The 24,460-nt window shown below is 39.6% G+C and overlaps 3 protein-coding genes across 7 annotated transcripts; 2 read left to right on the top strand and 1 right to left on the bottom strand.

Annotated features, from left to right (window-relative positions):
- The first annotated feature begins 634 nt into the window (after positions 1 to 634).
- On the top strand, positions 635 to 6,091 carry LOC137180943 (potassium-transporting ATPase subunit beta-like). Its single transcript, XM_067586255.1, has 7 exons — positions 635 to 1,514; positions 3,048 to 3,176; positions 3,274 to 3,387; positions 3,477 to 3,682; positions 3,796 to 3,858; positions 4,366 to 4,458; positions 5,386 to 6,091. Exons 1-7 carry the CDS (start codon positions 1,403 to 1,405, stop codon positions 5,542 to 5,544), a joined length of 876 nt encoding a protein of 291 aa, XP_067442356.1. The 5' UTR covers positions 635 to 1,402; the 3' UTR covers positions 5,545 to 6,091.
- A 1,039-nt stretch (positions 6,092 to 7,130) lies between these two features.
- Positions 7,131 to 17,435, bottom strand: tmco3 (transmembrane and coiled-coil domains 3). Of its 2 annotated transcripts, none has more exons than XM_067586239.1 (15): positions 17,296 to 17,435; positions 16,212 to 16,345; positions 14,720 to 15,033; positions 14,044 to 14,211; positions 13,068 to 13,247; positions 12,721 to 12,921; positions 12,006 to 12,134; positions 11,784 to 11,876; positions 11,339 to 11,525; positions 10,800 to 10,917; positions 10,506 to 10,701; positions 10,205 to 10,355; positions 10,027 to 10,106; positions 9,795 to 9,944; positions 7,131 to 9,355 (listed from the first exon to the last, which is right to left on the bottom strand). In XM_067586239.1, the coding sequence occupies exons 3-15, from the start codon at positions 14,975 to 14,977 to the stop codon at positions 9,242 to 9,244; spliced, it is 2,025 nt and encodes a 674-aa protein (XP_067442340.1). In that variant the 5' UTR covers positions 14,978 to 15,033; positions 16,212 to 16,345; positions 17,296 to 17,435; the 3' UTR covers positions 7,131 to 9,241. The 2 variants fall into 2 exon arrangements, with proteins under 2 accessions (XP_067442340.1, XP_067442348.1); XM_067586247.1 differs by having other exon boundaries at positions 16,212 to 16,302; positions 17,296 to 17,403.
- On the top strand, positions 17,408 to 23,981 carry dcun1d2b (DCN1, defective in cullin neddylation 1, domain containing 2b). Of its 4 annotated transcripts, none has more exons than XM_067586278.1 (7): positions 17,408 to 17,528; positions 19,439 to 19,655; positions 19,758 to 19,926; positions 20,273 to 20,403; positions 20,578 to 20,660; positions 20,982 to 21,078; positions 21,306 to 23,981. In XM_067586278.1, the coding sequence occupies exons 2-7, from the start codon at positions 19,481 to 19,483 to the stop codon at positions 21,383 to 21,385; spliced, it is 735 nt and encodes a 244-aa protein (XP_067442379.1). In that variant the 5' UTR covers positions 17,408 to 17,528; positions 19,439 to 19,480; the 3' UTR covers positions 21,386 to 23,981. The 4 variants fall into 4 exon arrangements, with proteins under 4 accessions (XP_067442379.1, XP_067442366.1, XP_067442371.1 ...); XM_067586265.1 differs by lacking the exon at positions 17,408 to 17,528 and adding an exon at positions 17,926 to 18,007; XM_067586270.1 differs by lacking the exon at positions 17,408 to 17,528 and adding an exon at positions 18,348 to 18,434.
- Positions 23,982 to 24,460: the final 479 nt, after the last annotated feature.

Below are 24,460 nucleotides of genomic sequence, written 5' to 3'. Positions count from 1 at the left end.
TATGCTGCACATTTTAGTCTGTTTCACTGGTTTCTGCCTACCTTTTATCATTGTTCTTGTTTGTGTTGTGTAATGCACTTTGTAACACTGGTGCGACACAAATAAATATCTGATAGCTCTAACAACAAAAGATGTAAGAGAATAAAAACTCTGTGATACCCAACTGAAATCCAAATACCTTTACTGTGGTTTCCTCGAATAATTCTCTTTAAAACTGTGAACCTCTCAAATTCATGGTTTCTGGTTGTAAGAATGTGATTCTGGGATGAAGAGGAGATGAGGGGTAAAGATGATAAGACCAGCTGGGGACCTTAGATCTCCCCCCTTGTTTTCTGTCAGCTCTCCATTGTGTACAATCTCATAAAGGCAAAATTGCCCCCAAAATACGAGTAATACTGTATGCAATCAGTGTTATTGATAAGACACTTGATTATTCAGTTAGTTGATTATCATATAATTAACAATTTTGATAATCAATTATTTATGTCGTTTATCAAGCAAAAAAGCAAAACATTAATTGGTTCCAGCTTCTTTAATTTGAGGATTGGTTTGTTTTTTCTCTACTTCAGTCACAGTAAATCAAATACATTTTGGGTTTTGGACAACTCAAGCAAGTTGAAGATGTCACTTTGGCCTCTGGGAACTTTTTAAGATCATGTTTCACTGTTTTTTTTTTATTTTTTACATAACTATGATTCCTCTCTCCACACTGTTATCTGCTCACTTTGAAATTTCTTCTTTATTACACAAGGAAAAGTACATTCTTTCAAACCCAAATTAGTTATTAGTCCAAGTGCAGAGGAATCAAACAGACCCAGACTCTTCCCGTATCCAGGAGCCAAAATGACTCAGGCCTTTGTGCTAGTACTTAACTGTATCCCCTTGTATTTTAAATTCACATCAGTACATGGCTAGAAGACAATTTAACAGGCCTCTGAATACAGAGTAGCTGTGGAAATCTATGTTTCATTGTACAAATTATTTAAATCTGAGCAAGATGCAGTGTTGTGTTTTAACTGTTGTCATTAGAAACTAAACTGTTCGTTTTACTCTTGATTCTTCCTGAAGTCATTCTGGCTCTTCAAGGTGATCCTGAGTAAAGGACGTTGGAGGATATTTACCCGTTCCTACGTTGGCCCTCCTCTGCGTGCCCACCTTATCTCGGCCTTATAAATACTGAATAAGAGATAACACATCACACTCTGGAGCGACATCCAGGCAGTGAGTTTTAGCTTTTTACTTGAAAAAGGGAATAAGAGAGGGCACAAGACATTAGCACGAGGGAGAGAAAGGAGAAGCAAATATTATTGTTGGTTTCTTGAGTGAAGTGCAGCATAAAGGTGAATAAAGAAAAGAAGATCCCTGTCAGTACTGCGGATCCCGGGAAGCACGCAGATTCAACATGGCCACCTTGAAGGAGAAGAGGACTTGTGGGCAGCGCTGTGAAGACTTTGGCCGCTTTGTGTGGAACTCAGAGAATGGGACATTAATGGGAAGAACACCCGAGAAATGGGGTAGGAATAAAACAAATTTTTCATGCAACAGATAAACTTTTGGAATATATCCTTAACCTGCCTGGTTAAGCTCATGTTTGTTTATGTCAGAGGTTCTTAGTGAGATCATTCTGTCATTTATGAGGCTGTAGTTTGCGGTGATGATGAAGGTCGACTACTGTTCATCTTTGCCAGTGCAGTTTTCCTGTTTGGGATGTGTTATCTTTGAGAGTTTCCTCCTTGCAACATAATAGCATAATTTTACAGTTTAGGGGATCAATACTAACACAACGCAGATAGCAGCTATCTGGCCTCTCATTTGCTTAACAGAAAAACTCAGAATGAGCTTTCGATTGCAATAAACACATCTGACAGTCTCAATAAATAAGTAACAGCTTCAGGTTTCTCAAGTTTGTCTTAAAACAACTTTTTAGTGTGAAATTCCCTCTTTGTGTTACCATCCCTTCACCGCAGCTCAGCGAGTCCGGGAGGGACAGAGAGGAAATTCTAAAAAAACTGTATATTTGTAAGAGGAATGTGGAGTTTGTCCTGCATCATCTTCTTAACAACCTGTATGAGCAGGAGGAATAATAAGAGTGACCAATAACACTTTCAACGTACATATAGACATCTGAGTATTGTATTAAGATAGACTTGTAAAATCATATAATCATATAATAAACATATCATTTAATCAAGTCAGCAATTGCACTGAATGGTGTTTCTGTTTTATCCATCTGGAACAAAGGTCAACCTTTAAAATATCAGATGAAATAATATTTGCCAAATATTTGAAGTGAAGGCATGCTCGAAAACTTGAATGAATGAAACTTCAGCAAGTTTATATGAAAATAAATTCTAGAAAAAAATCATAAACCTTGACAGGGTCATCAAAATATTCTGATTAAGTGGAATATATAGTGTAATGGCCTCTGTGGGCCATGATTCACAGTCTTGGCTTTATGCAGCTGTGTGTGTGTGTGTGTGTGTGTGTGTGTGTGTGTGTGTGTGTGAGAGAGAGTGTGTGTGTGTGTGCATGTGTGCGCTACTAGAAACAAACACACACACGTGAGCTCACTTACACAGAGTGTAATCGTGTGTATTCTGTGTGACTTTTTCTGTCCTTTTAATTATCACCACAGCAAGGTTTGCGTGTGTACAGAGAGTGATAACTGTTGTGATAAGCTTTGGTTTCTGCGGTTTGCAAGAGTCCGTCCTCTCAGTTTGATCTTCCAATCAGATTAAATTGAGGGCACCTTGACCTCTGCCAATGTGGACATACACCTTTGTAACCACTCTCTCTGTGCAAAGAGTGTTTTTACATTAAGCATAAAAGCTTTGCTAGTGTATAATGTAAATACAGGGAGCAAAGTTGCATCTCTTTTTGTCTCTTCTACTGTCTTTTCTGTATTGTGTGTTCATTTTCATGCTCAGGTATGAAAAAGTCAACCAAATTGATCAGCGTTGAAATGAGTGAAGCTTTAAAATAAGAAATATTACAGCACCAGAGGCAACCCTGACTGTGTGTGTCTGTATCTTGCTCTCTCCTCACAGTGTACATCAGTCTGTATTATGTGGCCTTCTATGTGGTGATGACGGGCCTCTTTTCTTTGGCCATCTGGGTGCTCATGTACACCCTGGATCCGTACGCTCCGGACTACCAAGACCGACTAAAATCTCCGGGTAACACAACAACAACAACAACAACAACAAGGAGCTATAACACTTAAATCAGACCTCAGTGACTTTTAACTATCTCTCTATTTGCTCGTCTCTGCAGGTGTGATGGTGTGGCCCGACACTTACTCAGACGAGCATGTGGTACTCGCCTACAACAGGTCAGACAAAGCCAGCTGGATGAAGATGTCCAACATCCTTCATAACTTCCTGAAGCGTCAGTACTTGATCACTATTGGAAAATTATCTAATTTTAATGTGGCCAAACTTTCAAATAGATTTTCTCTTTGTGTCTCCCTCCTTCAGCGTACAACGACACCAAGCAGCAAGAATGTAACAACTACAACTGCACAAAGGGAAAGTACTTCATCCAGAACACCTTCACTGGCCCGCACCACACCAAGCGGGCGTGCCCCTTCACCCAAAGCATGCTGGGACCCTGCTCAGGACTTGAGGACCCAACCTTCGGCTATAACTGCACCATGCCTTGTGTCATCATTAAGATGAACAGGGTTGGTTTGATTGATCCCTCTGAAAGACTGGATCTTGCAGTAAATGAAATCAGTTTTTACATCACATGTAAATAACAAAGACTGACGATAAATTTTCTGTTTTATCTCTGCAGATCATTGGCTTTTTGCCTTCTAATCATACCGACAATCCCCCATATGTCAACTGCACCATACTGGTGAGCAACAACCGCAAACACTGAATTTAACAGTATGCATGCATCCAAGAAAATGACTCTGTTAAGTTTTATGGGTTTTTTTTAAGTTGTACTCCAGCAATTTAGTATTGCACTTTCCATTAAGTTGAAGTGCTTGTGAGAGACAACCTAAAGAAAGAATTATCAAAATTGATGAGGCAAAGGCTGAGATATCCTGATTTTTAGTCCCTAATATTGATTCAGCTCTGCAAACTCCGATAATGCAACTCTATAGCATATTTTCTTCCTGGTAAATGCCTACATCTTTCAAACTCCACAACCCTGTTTGTAGCTCGGACTTTCTTTTAAAAATGTGTTCCACAAACTTTAGAAAGCTCCTCCTTAGCCACAGGAGACATTATGCGGCTGTTTTCACAGGCTGAGAAGTACAACCTGTGGCAAATAAACTGATCTTTATATTTAAAACCTGTAGAGTGCCTTTTCTTAAAAATGACAAACTTTTGTGTGTCTGTGTGTGTTTATGTTTAGGAAGGACAGGAGAATGTGGCAAAAATTGAGTATTTCCCTGAAAGGGGAATTTTGGATCCCTCTTACTTTCCATACTACGGAAATCTAGCACAGGTAAGCAAAAAAACCCACTAAGCAACACCCTGAGTACTGTATTTATATGTCATACATCAACATCTGTTTTTGTCATTAAAATGTCCAGACAAAGCTGGCAACTTCCCTGGATCACTAAAGGCAGGTCTTTATTACCTGTTTAGTGTGTTTAACAGGGTGTCAGAGTCACCAAAGGCAACACCTCCCAACCTGGAGGTCAGGACTCACACAGGGGGTCGCACGATGAATCTGAGGGGTTGCAAGATGGTTAACAGGACAGAAAACAAAAAAAAAAACACGTTTACTTTTATCTCATGAATTATTAGATAATTTTAACTCTTTGAGGCCCATAGAAGTCATTCAAACAATGTACTTTTCCTACATCTTAGAGGGAAGAATTATCTTTTTGTTGTATTGGTCACAACCTGTTGATATATGCAACATGCTGAGGAATCATGAGTAAACATAACCCTCTATTTTAAAGGGTCATAATCCAAACAAATGTTGGGATTAGATGATAGTTGATGCTTAGACGTACAAAACTGCAATGTTCCAGGTTAAATCCGACTGGGGACCTTTGTTGCATGTCATCTCCCTTTCTCTCCCCACATTTCCTTCTGCCCCTCGACTATATACATTATCAATAAAGACAAAAAGCGCCCCAAAAAGATCTTAAAAAACAAATAAACTTGTATTTGAACAAGTAACTCCAAAAAGACAATCAATTGCCACATCTAATATTTGCCCGGGGTTAACCCAACCATGTGTAAAAGTCCAGACTGGGTTTGAGCCTCTACATGCTTTTGAGTCTTTGCATTTATATGTCACAATGTGTCACAACAAGGATCAAATTAGTCAAATTCTGACATTAAATATTATCAACACAATGTCCTAGAAAAAAAGTAAAAAATCTAAGGTCTGCATTGCCTCTTTTCTTCTTTCCTTCAGCCTACTTATATCAACCCGTTGGTGGCTGTTCGGTTCAACCTGGTCGGAAAGGAAAGTGCCAAGATCCAGTGCCGAGTGGTCTCTGACAAGATCAGCTACGAAAACTACTACGACCCCTACGAAGGAAAAGTCATCTTCACCCTCAACGCACTGAAATGAGAAAAGCAGATTATAACAGAGAGACAGACACCCCATAATCATGAAACAAGTCAGTTTCAAAGAAGGAGCAGGTGTCTACAGGTCAATGGTGACTCTATTTTTTATTTAATAGCTTTTTAACCACTTGTATTCAGCTTAACCAGCATCACTGGCCCACTTGTAAATCTCTGTGCTGTGTAGTGCTTTTATAAACATGATTTGTCATGCTTTGTTGATTAAATTATATTTTGATCTGTGTTGGGTTTTATCATAAAAACCGATCAATCTATTATGATATATATGATGTAACCAGGTGTATTCTAACAAACTGAACCTCTACCTGTATGTCACCTCCTGTCTTTTCTTCACATTCAAAAATGAAAACACACAGATCAGAAGATTTTTTAAAGAGGAACTCATGTTGGGGAAAATAGACAGTGAACTACTGTAGATTTTTAAGTTGGATTTGGTAGATAAAAGAGTGCAAAATGTTTCCTAGAAGGTCATAAATGTAGCTTATGTATCTTAAAAAAAAACCTTTCTAAATAAAAAATGTATTCCTGTTTCAGTTTGGTCTCATAAGAGTATTTGACAAAGGTTTAGGGATGATTTATTTTCACTTTGTATCAACATAAACAAAACTATCAGAACCTGTAAAAATCTATTCAAGCACACTCAGTAGAGTATCTGTAACTGGCTACTGTACACCTGCTAATAGGATGATGATGGCGGTGTTGAGATATCTCATAAATCTGCTGACTGTAGTAGTCTGTAGGTTAGCAGCTTACACAACACAGGTGTGCTCACATGCACACACACTACAAACACATACACACACGTGTAGTGCCGTCTCATCCGCAGCTGATTATTACGTGGTTATTACACAGGATTTCTTTGACTTAGAGATCTTGGAAGCCAGCAATCTTTTGAAAGGATTATAGTGGATTCACTCATATGAACATTTATCTGCTTCTACTTTCTGCTTTTGGTTCTGTATGAAACAAGTATGAGGAGGGAAGATAAAATCAGTGTCAGCCTTACAAGTACCTTCATCAGAAAGTAGATGTGTTTAACAGCAGTGGTTCTCGAAGATGTCTCATATGAGGCAGTCATTGGATAATTAGATAAGAGATAAGAAAGAAAAACCTATGTTTAGTTTTTCTGTCTTTTCTGAGTTTTTTCCTTGTGAAATACTGTTTTTTTTTTTTTTTTTTACCCCTTTATGACTTCTAAAAATACTTCAAATAAAACAGCCTAAAAAAGATAAGACACCAAAACCATACTGTATAATGAAGGCTCATGAGTGGAGACTGCTGTGTTTAAAGGAGTCACAAGACAAAAAGTTTGGAAATGACTGATTTAGAAGACTTATATTTAAATGAATATGTATACTTATGACACATTTGAATGAGAAATTTCCCACTCTAAACGTGTAGCTTCCAGCAGATTGTGAAACGTCCTGCAGATGTACAACATGTGTTCGTGTAATAAAGGCTTTCTGTGTGGACGGGGCCCTGTGGGGGAAGCAGCACTGAGGCAGTTATATCTGTGGATAAAGGTTTCCCCAGAAAACATCCTGCATCCCAAGGAAAAAAAAAACACTTAGCAAAACAGAGAAAACCTTTATTTTCATTATGTTTTAATAAATAAAAGAATTTTAAAAATGCATGTACATTTGACTGTGCATGGAAGCTTGTCATGGCCACCAACGCAAAAATGTAAACTCAAACACCCCTTCCTGTTAACATACATCAGGAAAATATTTTAAAAAATAATATTCAACATAAAACAACATATAGCATGTAGTTACATACGTTTACATTGCACATTATGAAAGATAATACAATGACGTTTACAGCACAAGATGCTATAGAAGTGCTCACTCGCAGTGAGATCGCACTCGTCTTGGTTGTAGTGCAGTGAGGAGCGGAGCAGGCACATCAGTTCGACATTCAATGGTAACTAGTGCAAGATTTTTCTTTTTCTGTTTATGTAACGTCAGCAATAAATTCTGAAAAAGTGTTTTCTTGTGAGTTGCTACATAATATAGTGTTTAATTATCTCCATTCCTCTTTTACCGATGTGCATTGTACTATGATTTTCTTAGATTTGACGAGAATGAGCGTCTCTAACAATAACTAAATAAAGCTGTTTGTAAGTTATAATTGTAGTTTTTTAGGTAACACAAGAATGTGTCAGCACAGCGAAATTCACAGTATTACAATGATCGGAATTAACTATAAACATCATCTATTAAATACAACAGATAGAAGGTTTACACTTCCATCAGAGTCAGAATCTGCCACTGTGAGCAACCTATATTTGAGTTAAGTTAAATGTCAGAAGGGAAGATGGAGGCCATTTTATATAATATAAAGGTGCTTCCCTATTAAAAAACATGTATGCATACATAAAAATATAAACATTTTACTTGAAAAAGAAGAAACAATATATGGAGTTAAGTTGGATCCTCAGATTTGGTCCATGTGTTTGCTACAAGGAACACATAAATGTGAGGTTGAAAGTGCTGACAGAACTGAGTGTCAATAGAAAACAAAATTATTCATATGTCAAGGAGCTACAAATGGCAGAGAGGGAAAATACACTTTAAAATTCTCTGTTTTCCTTCTTGATGCATGAACACTTCTAAGAGAGAGTGTTAAAAGCATCAGAGCTGAAGGAGTATTTTGTGCTTCTCCACTGAACTGTCAAGTAGGCGTTCTTCCAATCAAAGGATGCTTTAAAGCTGGAGTGCGGGACTTTTGTCTCCCCCTTCTGGAGTAAGTAATTACAGTGGTAATTCAGTAATTACAAAACACTGTTGACGCTGTTGGGGCCTGCCCTGATCTCCCCCATGTCCAGGAGCCCTCTGTTAAGGGCAAAGGGGAAAAAAACCAGCTGGAGTCGTCAGATGAGGTAATTATCTATTCGTAGCCTATTTTCCACCACAGAAATGTTTACTTCCAGCACTTCCAGTGCATCAGCGTGGGAAATTAGTCACCTACATCAAATTTAAAAACTCTGTGTACTGTGAAATACAGAGAAATTTATCTGGGGGTGATAGGCTTAATCAATATTGTGAGAACTCGTTTGGCAAGGGCTTGAATGTAACCAACGTTCATTTCTATGTAAAAGTCCACACTGCAGGTTTAAACTCAAACTTTCAAGCAATCAAGATTGTTGGAGTTGAGTAATGTTGTATTTTGACTGACATAACTTTAATGTGGAGCATTTTATCAAATCAGACTTTATATCTACGTCCTTTCTACAGTACATATAGATACATATAGTAAACGTGACACTGGTCAGAAACATGGAAGTTCCTGGTTACAAATGTAGTGTTTCTCTTTGCGATAAATGTGAAGGGAATGATTTAAACTGAGGAAATGTAACGGATGATACATAGAAAATTTTATCAGTGAAGCATTTTTTTTCAAGAATCTCTAGATAAACTGTAGCTTATGAGATTAGTTTGCAGAGGATGCAGACACTGTTTTTCTTTCCCTCCACCGTTTCTTTCCTTCCCTTAATCAATCCAGTAATTGATCAGAAAAGTTTTAGTGTCTGTCAAAGCAAGAAGGAAAGGAGGATCATTTGGTCCACGCAAGTAAAAGGCCATGTCACCATGAGTGTGTTAACATACTGTAAGGGCTTTTGTCTTCCTCTCGTCATGTTGCTGAGATCACTTTGTAACCTTTTGGCCCTGAAACCAGTCTGGTCATGTGACAGTTTTGCGTTCGGCCCGGGGAACCCATTTGTGTGTAGTAACTCTCCACAGCAGTGGTGCCAGCAGCAAACTGAGAGTGGTGACACTGAGAACCAGCAGGTACACCTGAGCAGAGAGAAACAGGCATAAAAAATAAACACTGAGAAGATAGAATCACTAGTTGTTTTTATTTCAAAAAGTCTATTATGCTTGTCTATAACTACTGTGTACAACTATTCCTAATTGAATTTATTGAAATGACCATCACTGATACCAACATTATAATGCATTAACACTGAATGTATTTGTTATTTGGTATATTTGTTCCTGTGTACTGATGGAATAATATTTTACAAAATCCCACGTTTAATACCCACAGTGGTTTAATCCCACTGAAACTGCTGCCAAAAAGCTAATTCATGCTCTGAGTACAGGTTTTCCTAAAATTCCACAATTATTATTACACTATATTTGAATTATTCCAGCTCAAAGCTCTATAGAGGCCCAAAATACTCTTTGTCTTAAGAGTGAACTGTCAACACTTCTATGACCGCTCTACACCGACCTCTCTGGAGATGATGCCAGCCCGACGTGCGCGGCTGCCCAAGACGAAGGAGAACTCGCTGACCTGCGCCAGACCAGCAGAGACGATCCACCTAATGTGTCGAGAGCTCGGAGGCAAGATCGCCGACAGCACCAGTACGGCCATCACGAACTGGGAGGTAAAAAAAACTGAGTGAATGGCAAACACATACAGGAGAAGATGAAAAGGAGCAAAAGAGAGAGAAATGCTGTACCTTCATAATGACGAGTGTGAGTGTCAACACCATCAGGATGGTGAGTTCATATAGCACAAATGTAGGGAACACGTGGAGACCTGCAGCATCACACAAACACACAAAACATGTAAGTCTCAGTTTACATCATACCAAAGTGAAGCCAACATCTATCATAAATCATCATGCCGGATCTGACCGATAGAGGCGAAGAAGATGATGGCGAGGAAATCTCTGATTGGCTCGATGCATCCCATGACCTCCGTGGTGACCATGTGACCCTGGGTGGACAGCAAAGCTCCGGCCAGGAAACAGCCCAGCTCCATAGAAACATCCAGGAACTCTGTTACCTTGAGAATCAGCGCAGCAAAAATCAACACAGATTCCTCACAGGAGATTTGTAGAGAAATGCAAGAAATCTAAACAATAGAATACAGTGTGTAGGGAAAAAAATAAAGTTTTTTAATCTGAGAAGAAAATATTAAAAGCAGAGTGCATACCGTCAGCATGAAAAAGACAAAAGCTGCCATCCCCAGTACCAGGATCTCCTTGTTGCCTTTGCTCTCAGCGTGCAGTTTCTTGTAATAGGGGCCGATCACGAATGATTTGAGTAGCGCACACAGCAGCAACACAGCAGCCAGAGACACCAGGACCTGACCCAGGAGATACAGCACACGCAGACTTCCAAACAGGAAGCTGCGGTGCACAGAGGGAACTACAGGTTTACGATGCTGCATGTGTGTCATGTTTAGAGATGGAGGAAATAAAGCAAGGACAGGTGAGAGCTAACTGACCTGTCCAAGTCTCCACTCTGCGCTTGGATCAGAGTGGGCATGACCGCGATGAAGAGGCCGAGCTGAACGTCCTGCATCACTAACATCCCGAGGAGAACGCTGCTGTAGTCCAGGTCACCTGTCACACACACACAAATACAGTCATGCTACTGGCCATTGTGTAAAACTAATACTTGGTCTAAAAGAGTACTTCTAACATATAAAGGTTATGTGTGGTGCAATATTTGCTTTTATTAGTGTCAACTGCTGTTTAATGTAAAAGATCAGCTCACTGAAGTCAACTCTAGTGGCATCTAACTTGTAGATAGTTTTGGTTTTAGTTACCTAATCTGTCCGAATACATTTTGTATCATGAATTTTCTCATTTAGGGCTACTTTGGGTGTATGCTATGCTGTAAATATGAACGGGAAAACGCCACTAACATACACTGTTCTTTTTATCTGAAACACAAAACTTGTTTTAGCGATTCCTTTACAAGCTTTGTTCCCAATATAATGTACATTTATGTTCATTAATGTACACAGGCAGACACACCAACCTTCCTTATCCCCTCTGCTCCCCCCTGCTAAGAAGCGGGACACCAGTGGAGTGCTGGACAGGGAGAGACAGGTGGAGATGAAGACGGTCTGGGTGGGTCGGATACGCAGGACTTGTCCCCACAACAAACCGCCGCCGATCATGAGCAGACTCAGGTAGCACGAACCCTGAACTGACGTCTTCCATACCTACCGACACATACACAGTGTGTATACAATGTTATGAACACTTTAAAGAAGTGTGATGCTGCGATGACTCATCAAGGCAAATAATGATTACTCTCTAAAATCAGCTTTTATTAAAAAAAAGGTGCTTTTTAAGGTAACATTGACTTGGAACAATTGGGAATTTCCAAGAAATAAGAAATACAACGCATTTATAAATCACTTGAGTCTGAACATACTTAAATTTAATCCTAAATTTAAGTTCCCAGTCCTGTTGTTTACCTTTCGAAGGCGTTCAGGTGAGAACTCCAATCCCACCACAAAGAGAGTGAAGAACACTCCCAACTCCCCCAGAGTCTCCACCTGGACCATAGACTGCAATACACAGAGCCAGATAGTGACATGAACAACCAGCACAAAGAATTAAAATTAAAACGGTACAGTCCTTTAAGTCTGATCTGTAATGCCCACTCTGCAACCACACACACATTCACAAACACACACCTTGATGCTGTTGAGGCCAGAAGGACCTAGCAGGACTCCACAGATGATATATCCAAACATGGGAGGAAGACCCACCAGAGTGCAAATCCAACCACAGGGCAGGGACAGCATCACCACTGACACCAAATCCTGCACATACATATCACATGAAAGGGTAAAGTTTAAAGGATTAAATTTATAATCCTTGAAAGAGGAGAGAGAGACAGATTGAGCATTGCACTCCTATAACATTGCAGGACTCACAATGAACTTTTTTTTTAAAAAATATACAATAATTTTCCTCAAGACCTGTTGCAGTTCCCCCTTAAGATTTTTATGAAATCAAACCTCATTTAAACCTCAAGGTAACAAACTTTCCCCTGATGTTGTGCTGAAAACTACTTAGTACAGCATGAAATCAGATCGTAATTATTAATGGTTGACTTCTTTATTAAAAACAATGTGGCTTTGTTTGGTTGCACTGTAAAAAGATACACAAGTTGCTCATTTGTTGCTGTGTTCGCTGTAGTATCAAACTGCACTTGCTGTTACCATGGTAACCACAGATGTCGCTAAATCACCATGGACTGAAATCTTCAGGATTACAACTTTAACAATATCAAAATATACTGCCCTACTCTAAGCCTTGTCAAAATTCTACAAGATTAATACAGAAGTGTGACTGGATTTGGAGTTTTTGCTTCTGGATCATAACTGAGAGTGAAGAATAACTGACCTTGATGAAATGATGGTCTGCTCTTGGCATTGTGGAATCTCGTGGCTTGGTCAGGACATACTGGTTGTTCTGAGAGTCAATGAGCATGCTCAGTCCCAGGTCATCTTCCACTTCCTTCTGCTTGGACTTGTTCTTCCTCTTCCCTCCATTCTCCTCGTCATCCTCCACTCTCAACACTGCCTCTACATTCACTCCTTTCATCTACGCAGAAAAAGCAGAGTATGGAAGGAAACACAGTTAGATGACATTTTTGTGCTGTAACTCAAGACTTTTCAATCTACAAGTGTCTGAAACAAACTGTATCGAGTAACTTCACTCAAACCCAGTGAATGTTGTTCTGTTCTGACCTGTTTGTTGTTGTCGAAGGCGTGCTCCTCGATCTCCTCTTCCAGCCGGTCTGCTGCCTTCCTGACATCTTCCAAGATCTCATCCAGCATGGACAGAGTCTTGTTCTGGGCTAGTGCGCTCTTAACAGCCTCCTGCTGGTGCTTCTCAGCGGCCACCAGCTCCACATACTCCTGCTCCTCCTGAAGCGTGAGAAAAAAAACCCAACAGACAGGTGCATGCAAGTCAAAGACAAGGATGTACAGACATGTTAACACAGACATGTGTGATAACATACACTCAGCTGACACACCCAGAGAATTCACATACTCACAAGACATAAAATTACACATGATATGATAAGTAGGTCAAGGAGAGGCACAAAGCATAATGAGTTGTGTGATGCAATGGAGTTTCTGCATTAGATAATGGTATTTTCTATGATAATTTTAATATTCTGATTGAGATATTCTGAGCTGCCAATAACAAATATTGAGGAATAAACTGAAAAAAAAATCAACATTAAAATTTTATAATTTATTTAAAGTTGTCTATTAATGTTATTGTAAACTGTGTCTTCAGATATCAACATATAAATCATGATTTGACAAGTGTTTCCAAAATCATGTATAAAATGATCAAAGTGATGTTCAATACAATGAATTGTGTTTCACTCCTTTGCATTACATCAGACAAAACTTGTAAAAACTAAAACATCTTGTTATGTTTTAATGGAAATTATCCACAGAATCATTCATTTGAATGGCAGAATATTTCAATTTCCTATTTCAATTATTTCTGGGTGATAATTCAGAATCATTATCATCATGCATTCCTTGTGTTTTCCAAAATGTACATATTTCTATATATAACATGGAAAAAAAGTTATCCGTACATCACTATGCTTCAATCTTTTGTCACCGAGACTGACTGAATATGCATCTGTTCCCTTTCCCCGCGCCCTCTGATGTAGTATCCATGAAACACTGCTGACCACACCTTTATAGCTGCCTCCCTGAGGGCCTCCAGCCTCTGTCTGCTGCTCTCCTTCATGTTGACCACATCCCTGTAGTCTCCCTGCAGCGCCCTCTGCAGGCTGTGCACCGCCTGGAACACCAAGTGCTCGCTCTCATTCAGCTCCTTCTGGAAAACCTCCAGAGTGTGAACCTGAAGGCAGACAGGGAGACATTAGTCAGCCATAAAGCTGCAAAATATGGGGCATCCTCTTTTACTGATGCCTGTTTACCTTCTTCTTCATTTTGAAACACATCAGAAGGCTGACATGTCTTCATTACATATGGATTTGGGAACAGATAAATAGTAGCAAAATAGATCCAGATAGCATAAGTAATAAAGGAAAAACATCCACTTGCTTTGGCTTGAAATGTTATATTGTAATTGTATAGGAAGGTATGTAAGCATGATCAGCTTGACTATCTAAACAGGTCATCTCTGTGTGTGGGGAACCTGAGCTGTATGAGGAATCAAACATGTATTGTTATTGAGTTATTGTGCTGACAGAAATGTGTCAACTCAACACATAGACAGACAAAGACACTACCATCAAGAGTTGGACACCTTATGTCTCACACATCAGCTAGATGATGGGATATAAAATACAGCTAAAAAGTTGCAAACAAACCCCTTCATACTGATCAATCTGTTATCTACGTACCTGGAAATGCCTTTCTGGTTCTGAAAGGGCTCGGTCTTGTCCAACAGCATCAGCAGCGGCTGCCAGCTTCTTGACAACAACATTCTTTTGACGCAGGAGGCCCACCAGCCGCTTGCAGTTGCTGGCCACCCAGCTGTGGCCATGTGTGGCCCCCTTGCTCCGATAAAGCTTGATAGCATGCTGGGCTACCTGGTCCTTCTGCAGCACAGCAACTGCCCCCGCCAGGCCAAGGCACAGCAGCCAACATACAACCTGCATCCAAAACTCTGCTTCTGTCTTCACTAGGGTGTGGGGATTGATAGAGAGAAGGAGGCCTGTAAATATGAAAAGGGAGAGAAAGACAGATTATGCCAGGTAGAGGATGGTTGTTACAAAGATCAGCAGAAAAAAAATGGCATAAAGATGCAAATTCTATTGTATGGATGGACTCAAAAAGTGTATTGAGAGAGGGGGGGTGTAAATGAAGATGTCAGGAGAGTTTAAAGAATAAATCTGGTGAAATTTTGATTTTTTATTGTCAACAAATCCCATGAAGAGACTAACACCAAAAATTAATTGATCCTACTAACAAGAATTATACTACAGATCTCCACTGTTGCCCAAAAACCTTTAAGACATCAATTAGCCACAAAATTGTATTGGATGACATGTTCGATGATTACAGTGAACATGGACACTTTAGTGATCCCACATACACCGCCTCGTGACCTTAAAAACTTGTGCACCAAATGTGCGGTTCCAAAAATAGTCCTCAACAAATGTACTTTTTACTCCTGTTTGAGTCATGTTATCTAAAAACTGCCTAAGTGTTTTAGGAATATACTTAGCAGATTTTTAAAATGAAAGCGTAGGTGTAGGACTTGTTTTCAAAGATTTTTTGAAATTCAGGAATCACTGAAAGAAGGGTGAACGTATTGTTGGTTTTGGTCTTTTCATGGAATTCATTGACAATAACAAAAATATAGAAATAAAGGACTTGTCAGCCATATCCTTTGAAGCACAGCTAGTGACGCTGTTTGTCCTAAAATTGTTCCCCCCACCAAAGGCTTCATATGATGTAGTTAGGTAATGTCTTTTTATGTGGGCCACTCTCTGCTTTTGTGCACTCTGTGCTTCAATCCTAGTGCCGTCTCAAGAGAGGTTTAATCTTTAAGCAGGGTATGGTTACAGCTGAACAGCTTAAACAACAGCTGTGTATACACCTGGGCCTGTACCGCTCGCTGTTTGAGTAGCTAATAGCACCTTGTAGTCCCGTGTTAAGTGCATTTGACTTGACTGAGCATGTCACATGTACTGTATGAAACCCAGCAATGCTTGCTACTCTGCCTACATGTAATATGCTGTTACATTTCCATCTACAACTTGAATACAATTTTTGAAACTGCTTGACTGTCAACAATGTGCCCTCCCAGTCCCTGCATCATGTGCTTGCTTTCACATGATCTTTTTACCACAATAGCATAATGACTGAATGATTCAAGCTGCTCCGCACCTTTGTGAGCATGAGTCAAGCCGAGTGATGTTTACTTTCCAAACTCCTCCTCTGTCTTTCTTCCAATGACTGGACTGCAGCCACTCAGCTACTGTTGGTGCAAATCAATAGCGCCACTGTTCAGAGCTTGGCTTCTGCAAAGATCATCCACACACACACAGACACACACACACACAGAAATGAACTGAGTCTCTTAAATTTGGAGGAGTCTTACTACATCCATGACATCTGATGGAGCATTTTTTGATAGGGTGCAAATGCAATTTTAGGAACTGCAAAAGAAAACTCTAACATGCTTCCTTACACTTCTGCTTCTTCTCACCTTTAACAGTCTGCTCTTTAGCCAAAAGGCAGCTGTAAAGCACTTGAAGTATTCACAGAATTTACTACAAGTAAACGTAGCATTACCACTCTATAAAAATACTCCATTACAAGTAAAAGTCTTGCGATCAAACTTAAGTAATAGTGCAGACGTATTTCAAACAAAATAAAATTACTAGTTATGCAGAATGGCTGCTGTCATCATTAACATGTTGCTGGTACTTTAATGTTGTAGTCAATTTGGGTGGAGCTCATTTAACTGCTACATATAGTGTGCGGTTTAATCTTAACAATGGATATTTTCTAAACTGGTTATTGTTCAGTATGTAAAAGCACAAGCTAATGAGTAACTAGTAACCATAGCTGTTAATGTAGTTAAGTAAAAAGTGCATAGTAGAGTAGAAGTAGCCTATAATGGAAATACTTATGTAAAGTAAATGTACTTAGTTGCTTTCCACCACTGCTCTGATTGTCATTATTAGTTATCTAAAATCAGAGGGTTGTTGTATACTGTCAATTAATGCCATTTTTAAAATAAATACTCACAGATCATTACCAAACATGTAGACACAATGTAAATAAGAAAAACATACAATGAACATTTAAGAAAGCTATTGCCTACCATCATACAAAGCTGAACATACACCAGGACAGGGTGAAATCATTCATTTGATCAATGTCCCAAACACATAACATCACATACAGTATGACTCATTTCACTTCATCAATGCAAACAGATAAATGAACAAAGGCTTACAGCTACCTGCGAAATATCAGCACTGTGCTGGCTCTCAACTCCACTCCACGACTGAAGAAGAAGGGAACAATCGGGCTGTTGTACCGACACCCCTCCTCCCTTTGCCACATAGCTGAAGCCAGCGTCGATGCAGGCGTTTACCGATTTACTTGGCAAACAACTTCATGTTTACTTCGACCTCCAGCCGTCGGGAACATTGTTCGTGCTAACGAAAGCAAGGCCAACGTTTCTTCGTCCAGGTACGTACGATGTTGCAGTTGCCGATGATAATGAACCTCGAATTTCAAGTTTGATCCGTTTTTTTTAAATCAGCATGTATAAAGTTCAACCTGTTTTGTAACAGCCTCAAATTCCTCCGAGCTGTCAGACCAGCTCCAGCCAGCTGAGTCCACACTCACTCACCGTGACACAACACCCGAGCTAACAGAACTTCGCTAACATTAGCGAAACAGCCGCCGTTAACGTTAATAACAGCAACTTTTTTGGAAACGTTTCATCAAGATTTGTCAAAATGAAACGTCAACACAAACTGCAGCTGAAATAAAACAACTGCTGCGCTGTTTTCTAAATATAATCGCGTCGCTATAACTTTGATCCATCTCAACATTACTTCCGAAACACCTTTATCTGCTTTGATATGGGAGTTGTAGTTTTCAGATGTTTTTGTTTTTCCAGCCCGACCGTAGTAGTGAACTCAACTTTTGACAGCTCTTTTCAGGTAAATTTCACTTTGACACGTCTTAACGGTTGTTTGACGCCATACAATATTATTTAAAAACAACAATGCAACTTCAATAGTTTCGAAACGGAGTTTTTAACGCCTGGCCTTGCTCAAAACCTGTACTTATCATATGGTAACATCATAGTTTCCACAAGTTGTGACCTTTTTCCTTTCACTGGGTCTCAGTAACCAGCAATTTAATAACCAACAAGTAAATATTTTTCCGAAATAGTTGCCTGTTAAAGCTCGCGTATCAATTAAGGTTGAGCTGAAGATATCCAAATCACAGGGCCTGTGGGATTGCATTGCTTCAGAACTACAATTCCCATGAACACATTGCCCTCACAGTAGCGCAGTTCTTTTCACGCATGCGCAACAGGGGTAATTGGATATCAAGTTGGCCAAAACAGCGGGTGATAAAATGGTAGGTAAAATTTGAAAATGAGAAACCAGGACAATTGTTTAGACCCGTTCAACAAGTGCAAATACCGATAATGGCTGTGGTGTACGTTACGGGGACACACCGACACGGGGGAGCGGGGTGTCCTCAGCCAAGTGTCGCATTGTCAGGGTGATGTGTGTCGGGAATATGAGGGAAATGGAAGGTCAGTTGTTGGTATATTTGGAGATCCGACACCCGCACTTGCGACACGTACCCTTCCCTTTTTGGTAGCTTGCTGCCCGTGCTGCTGCCCCCGGGTCAGGAGAGAGTCTGCAGGATCAAACGCCCCTTCCCCAGGAAAACTGGGTCGCCAAACACTGGCCTGTCACGGTGAATTTGCTGTTTGATCATCGGGTGGGTCAGGTCTGCAGTTCTGCAAAGACGTGCAATCGATGACCTTCGAGGTTGAATTAACACGGCGAGGTATTTTTTTTGCAATGCAACGGAACCTTGCGGTGGTGCATTTGCAAGGGGTAATGCTGTCATTACCTTTCAATGCACTTGCACTATAACGGTTGTTGCACGCGTGGTATGAGTCTTTTCCTTTCTAACTGTATGCACGCATACCAGTCCCAGCACTTCAAGTATTGAAGTGCACATAGATTAGTCACAGCAACACATTTCCAGTCCGGTTTCTAATGGAAATTCAGGTTTTAATGGAAATAAAACCTTTGCACTTTTTAAATCAAATGTTTAAAAAGTTCTGGCTGCGTGTGTGTTTGTTCAAGTGCAGTCCCAACATCACATGGCACAAGGCTGAAGTACCAGCCGGGTAAAGGGGGCACTTGTCCTGATTTGTTTGGTATTATGCACCTCTAAAGCATAATAAAGACTGAAATAATGAAGGCCTTCAGGTGGCTTTTGCATTTTGCATTGGGGTGGGGGGGCTGAATAGGGGCTCAGTTTATTTCTCTCTGGCCCAAAGTAGGTGACTCCACCCTGCATTTACCTGTGTTCCTGTGCACCTATGTGGATTTGTCTTACAGCACAAGTTGAAGTCATCGCAGAAGGACAAGGTTCGGCAGTTCATGTCCTTCACACAGGCGGGGGAGAGGACAGCTGTGTACTGCCTGACGCAGAATGACTGGAAACTAGAAGTCGCCACAGACAACTACTTCCAGAATCCAGAACTCTACTACAAAGAATCCATGAAAACCTCAGTAGACCGCAAGAAGCTGGAACAGCTCTACAACCGATACAAAGGTAAGCATTGGGGATCAACGACTAGAGTTTTAATGCTCGTGCTTATCAGGACTGTCTGCTCACATTGTTTTTGCTCACTTTTCTTCGCTGTCTTTTTTGCAGACCCTCAGGATGAGAACAAGATAGGCATTGATGGGATCCAGCAGTTCTGTGATGACCTGACCCTGGACCCGGCTAGCATGAGCATACTGGTGGTAGCATGGAAGTTCAGAGCAGCCACGCAGTGCGAGTTCAGCAGGAAAGAGTTCCTGGATGGCATGTCAGAACTAGGGTGGGGAACTATGCTTGTGTTATGTAGTGCACAAATCCTACAGGAATGCTTAACATTAAATACATGGTTCATTAGAATGTAATCACAGGTAGTTGTAACCTTGCCATTGAATGAATTATTTACAAGGATAGAAGACACATTAGGGATACAATTATGAAAATGTGTTTTTAAAAAGTATAAGGCTGTATAAGTTCATTTTTTTGTTGAATAAATGTTTTTTATTTATTTATAAAGTTGACTTGTTGATCAGAAACCTCTGATTTAGACTTAATGGACGTTTTACATGTGCTGTTCTTACGATATTTGGAAGTCTGATAATGTTGTCTGTCTCCAATGTCTCCTCCAGCTGTGACAGTCCTGAAAAACTTAAGGCGATCCTTCCCAGACTAGAGCAGGAGCTGAAAGACACAGGGAAGTTCAAAGACTTCTACCAATTTACCTTCAATTTTGCCAAGAATCCCGGGCAGAAAGGCTTAGGTAAGTGAGCCTAAGAACGAAACATGTAGTAAAAGTAAAGCTTGTCACTTTTGGTTTTTACAGATTTCCACCAAAAAGTACCCAGATGTTTTCAAAGGTTAAGTCAAACTGATTTTCACCTGGATTTTAATCAGAAAATTAAAAAAAAAAAACGTATTCTTCATTTTGTCCTAGATTTAGAGATGGCTGTGGCTTACTGGAATCTAGTTCTCACAGGTCGCTTCAAGTTCTTGGATCTGTGGAACCGCTTCCTGCTGGTGAGTGTAGAAAGTTTTTGTTACACAAGTTTTGTTTTAACCCAATTATTTATTTTTTGTGTGTCAGCAGGATTCTATTTTGTGCATATTTTGTCCGTCTCATTTATAGGTGAAGAGGAGCAAAACTATTAGAATTATAAACTATTAGTCCACTCAACACTGCTCTGGCAGTTTCAACAATTAAATGCTATAAGAAGTCTTAAGGGTTGTATTAAATATAGTTCTGTTGTATTACATAGATGTTTAATGTACAGGAGATTGTTTTTTTTCTAATCACTCTGTTCAACTCTGACTGTATTCTTGTTACTGTGTTGCATTCAGGAGCATCACAAGCGGTCAATCCCCAAGGACACATGGAACCTCCTTCTGGACTTTGGCAATATGATTGCAGACGACATGTCAAATTATGATGAAGAAGGTGAGCTTATTAAAGCCATCAGGATAAATGCGATCCATGGCACAGTCCATGAGTATACGGTTGAGTGATTTAATTTAAATATTGAAAGCCAAACAAATTAAAATGCATGCAGATATCCCAGTATGACTTTGATTAACTCAGACTACAGCAACTGTGATTCACCTAATCAGAGTAAAGTCTTACTGCTTTTTAAGGTGATTTTGTAAATATGTTAATTATCTCCTCAGGGGCGTGGCCTGTCCTAATAGATGACTTTGTGGAGTTTGCTCGGCCAATCGTGACAGGGAGCAAGCGCAACATGACATAGTGTTTGTCCCAGCTTCATGCAATGAATGGAGTTTGTGTTTCTCCCACTTTTCTTTTTCTGAATGAGGATTTTTTTATACAAATGAGCCAAAAAGAGACTTTATCCCAATAAGCCTGTCTGCAAATTGTCGTCCAGAATGTTCTTCCAACTGCATCCAATGCCTTGGTTGGGAGTGACCTGGAACACCAGTTCAAAGAGGAAAACTGGGCTGAGATTTTTTTTTTTTTTTTTTTTTGGTTGACTGCAAATGGACCGGCAAGGACAGACTTTTGGATTGCAATATGGAAATTATGGTTACCCTGATACTTGTCACTTATGGGCAAATAACCATTGAGTGTGGCTTTTGAACTGCTGCTGTGGACATGGCTCACTAACCTGCACCTTTGGCACAATGAGGAAGGACAGTAACAGTGAGCTGTCAGCACACACAGAGGATTAAGTTATAGATGCAGTAGGATGTGGCCTCTTGCCTTGTCAATGAATGGAACAGTATGTTAAAAAATCTGCATGTTATTGTCAGCTAGCGTGAAGCGGTGCCATGGACGTTGAGGAGGAAAAATATAATCTACATGATTTTCACTGAGACTGCGAATGTGTAGCTCTCTGACAATCACACTGAGAGCAGAGGAAAAGGTGTGCTTGGTTGTCATTGTATGTATGTATGTGTGTGTGTGTGTGTGTGTGTTTGTTTTGAGGGGTTAAACATTTAGCCTCTTTTACAATACAAAGCTAAATATTTTAATTTGGTTTTATTACAATGTGAATTTAAGAAATTCTGATTCACCTTTAATGAGCGACAGTGAAAAGTTCAGATCAGAGTCTTGTACTCTGATCTGAGAATGGGACAGAGCAGCATGCTTTCTGAGCTCAGCACCAGCACTACTGTTACAGTAAAGTACTGTACTCATAGGAGTAAGAATAGATACGCTTTTAGAAGAACGAAAATGTATAACTGAGAAAACAGGTAATTACATTTATAATCATGATTAGTACCTGAATCATATAGGATCCTCATTTTTAAAATGCTACCGTGTTTTATTTTTGGTTGACTTTAGTTTTGCAGTGTGTAAACTGCTGTACACAAAGAGGAAACTGACTGGCACGTTGACTGTTTTTTTTTTTTTTTTTAATATTATTATTATCCAGGTGATGATGACTTGCCAACTCTACAAACTGCACTGATTTAAACTTTTTCTGTTTTAGGTCTTTTTTTCAGACAGCACTGTATACAGCTACCGAGCTATTCAGTTTATATGACAGTAGGTTTCAGTTACATGCGAGAATTTTAACATCCACATCCCAGCCAAGAGTATTTTAACTGTTTGTTTACACAGTTTGAGGTTTTAATTTGATGCTTTTCATGGATAAGCAACTGTTATGCTATGGTGGCATGTAAACACACCATTTAACTATTACACAGAGGAGCATGTCACACTCATAGAGCACTGCTTGTGCTGCCATCTAGGGGTGGCTATGCGGTACAGCACCTCTCAATGTACTATCCAACACTACATCACAGCTGGATATAGTGAAAAGTACAGCAGACCACACCTGACTAAATCCAGCTGGGATGATAGGTGTAGCCAGAAGATTTGAGCCTTCCAACCAGTAGAGGTCAGTTTACTCATTAAGCATATTTATAAACACATTAACAACGCTATATATGCTAAATGCATCCCTCTAAAGAGTGTGACAGAAAATGGCGCTCAGGTACGAGTCATCCTTTCCCAGTGAACATCAGGCAGCTTCCTGCGCTCATGTCAGTAATCATCATGTTTTATGGTCTAAACCGCAACCAGCAAGGCTGATCTTGCCCTGCCAATGATAACACGTATGCCATATGTTGAAATAAGGATGGCTTATTTCCCTGCACTAAATTGCTCTGCCCTATCAACAGCTCACTACGGGGGAAATAATTGCCTTTTATTTCCATTAGTTTGGAAAACTTGAGTTTAAGTTCTCATATTTATGTATGTGTAAGTCAGTCCAAAACTAAAGTGGTGTGCATGAATGTTGTATTTTAAGAGGTTGAGGCAAATGAGGCATAATTAATTCATTTACATTATGCCTTCGGTCCTTGATTGAAGGCAAATGCAAAGAAAGCAGCTTCATCATGACTTAAAACACAAGGATACACCGTATTGTTCATCTTCTAAACTAAACATAAAGTGTATTATGTTTTTGTTCACTGACATATGCCATATTAAGTGTTTTTGACAGTACCATGTTGTATGTGCACAATCCTGTGTTACAGCACAAGCTTGTTCACACACTTATCATGGATCAAGGCAGATGGTCTGAAATCATCTTCCAGCTGATTGTTGTTGACTTCATGACATGACACTGTCTGTGGCCCCGGAGCAGGAAAATGTGACATTCTTTAGTATGCTAGAGTGGTACATTCGGTACGTTTTTTTTTTTGTTGTTGTTGTCAAATGTGTGATCAACTGTTTTTGGTCATGCGCATCATTCTATCAAAACAGTATTATTTTTCCTGGCGAGGAAACAGGTATTGACAGAATATTATGTTTTGTCACAGGAGCATACAGTGCATTGGTTTCCTAAAAAGGTTGTCAATAAAGCATGTTGTTTTTAACAGTCTTGTAAAAATGTATTTCTATCTACCAAATAAAGCAGTTAGTTCTGACAAAAAGTTTATGTTGTCAGAAACAAACTGACCTGTCAAATGGTTATAGACAGTGAATAGAAATGTGTGTTAAGCATCACTTTTATTTTGATGCTGGTCAGCAAGTGTGTATTTCTAGGGTTAGGTGAAATGGTTAAAATCAGTATCTGAAATTAGTATGAATCATTTAATGGCAACTGTGCAAAATCATCTATAAAACAAATCAATCTGATGTCCAGTGCAGTCACCTGTAATACACAGTTACACATTACATTTTGTATATCAAACAAAAACTTCAGTGACTTCAGTTAAGTTACAATTTGCTTTGAATAATTAACTTGAATAACAATATTCTGTAAAACAATAACATGATAAGATCACGTTATGATCCACTGAAAGTTGGTCAACATTAAAACTGAACCATCATGCAGCCCTACTGGATGTGGTAT

This window comes from Thunnus thynnus, chromosome 1, assembly GCF_963924715.1.
Source record: "Thunnus thynnus chromosome 1, fThuThy2.1, whole genome shotgun sequence".
Classification (NCBI taxonomy): Eukaryota; Metazoa; Chordata; class Actinopteri; order Scombriformes; family Scombridae; genus Thunnus; species Thunnus thynnus.
This window is presented reverse-complemented; position numbering and strand designations above follow the sequence as displayed.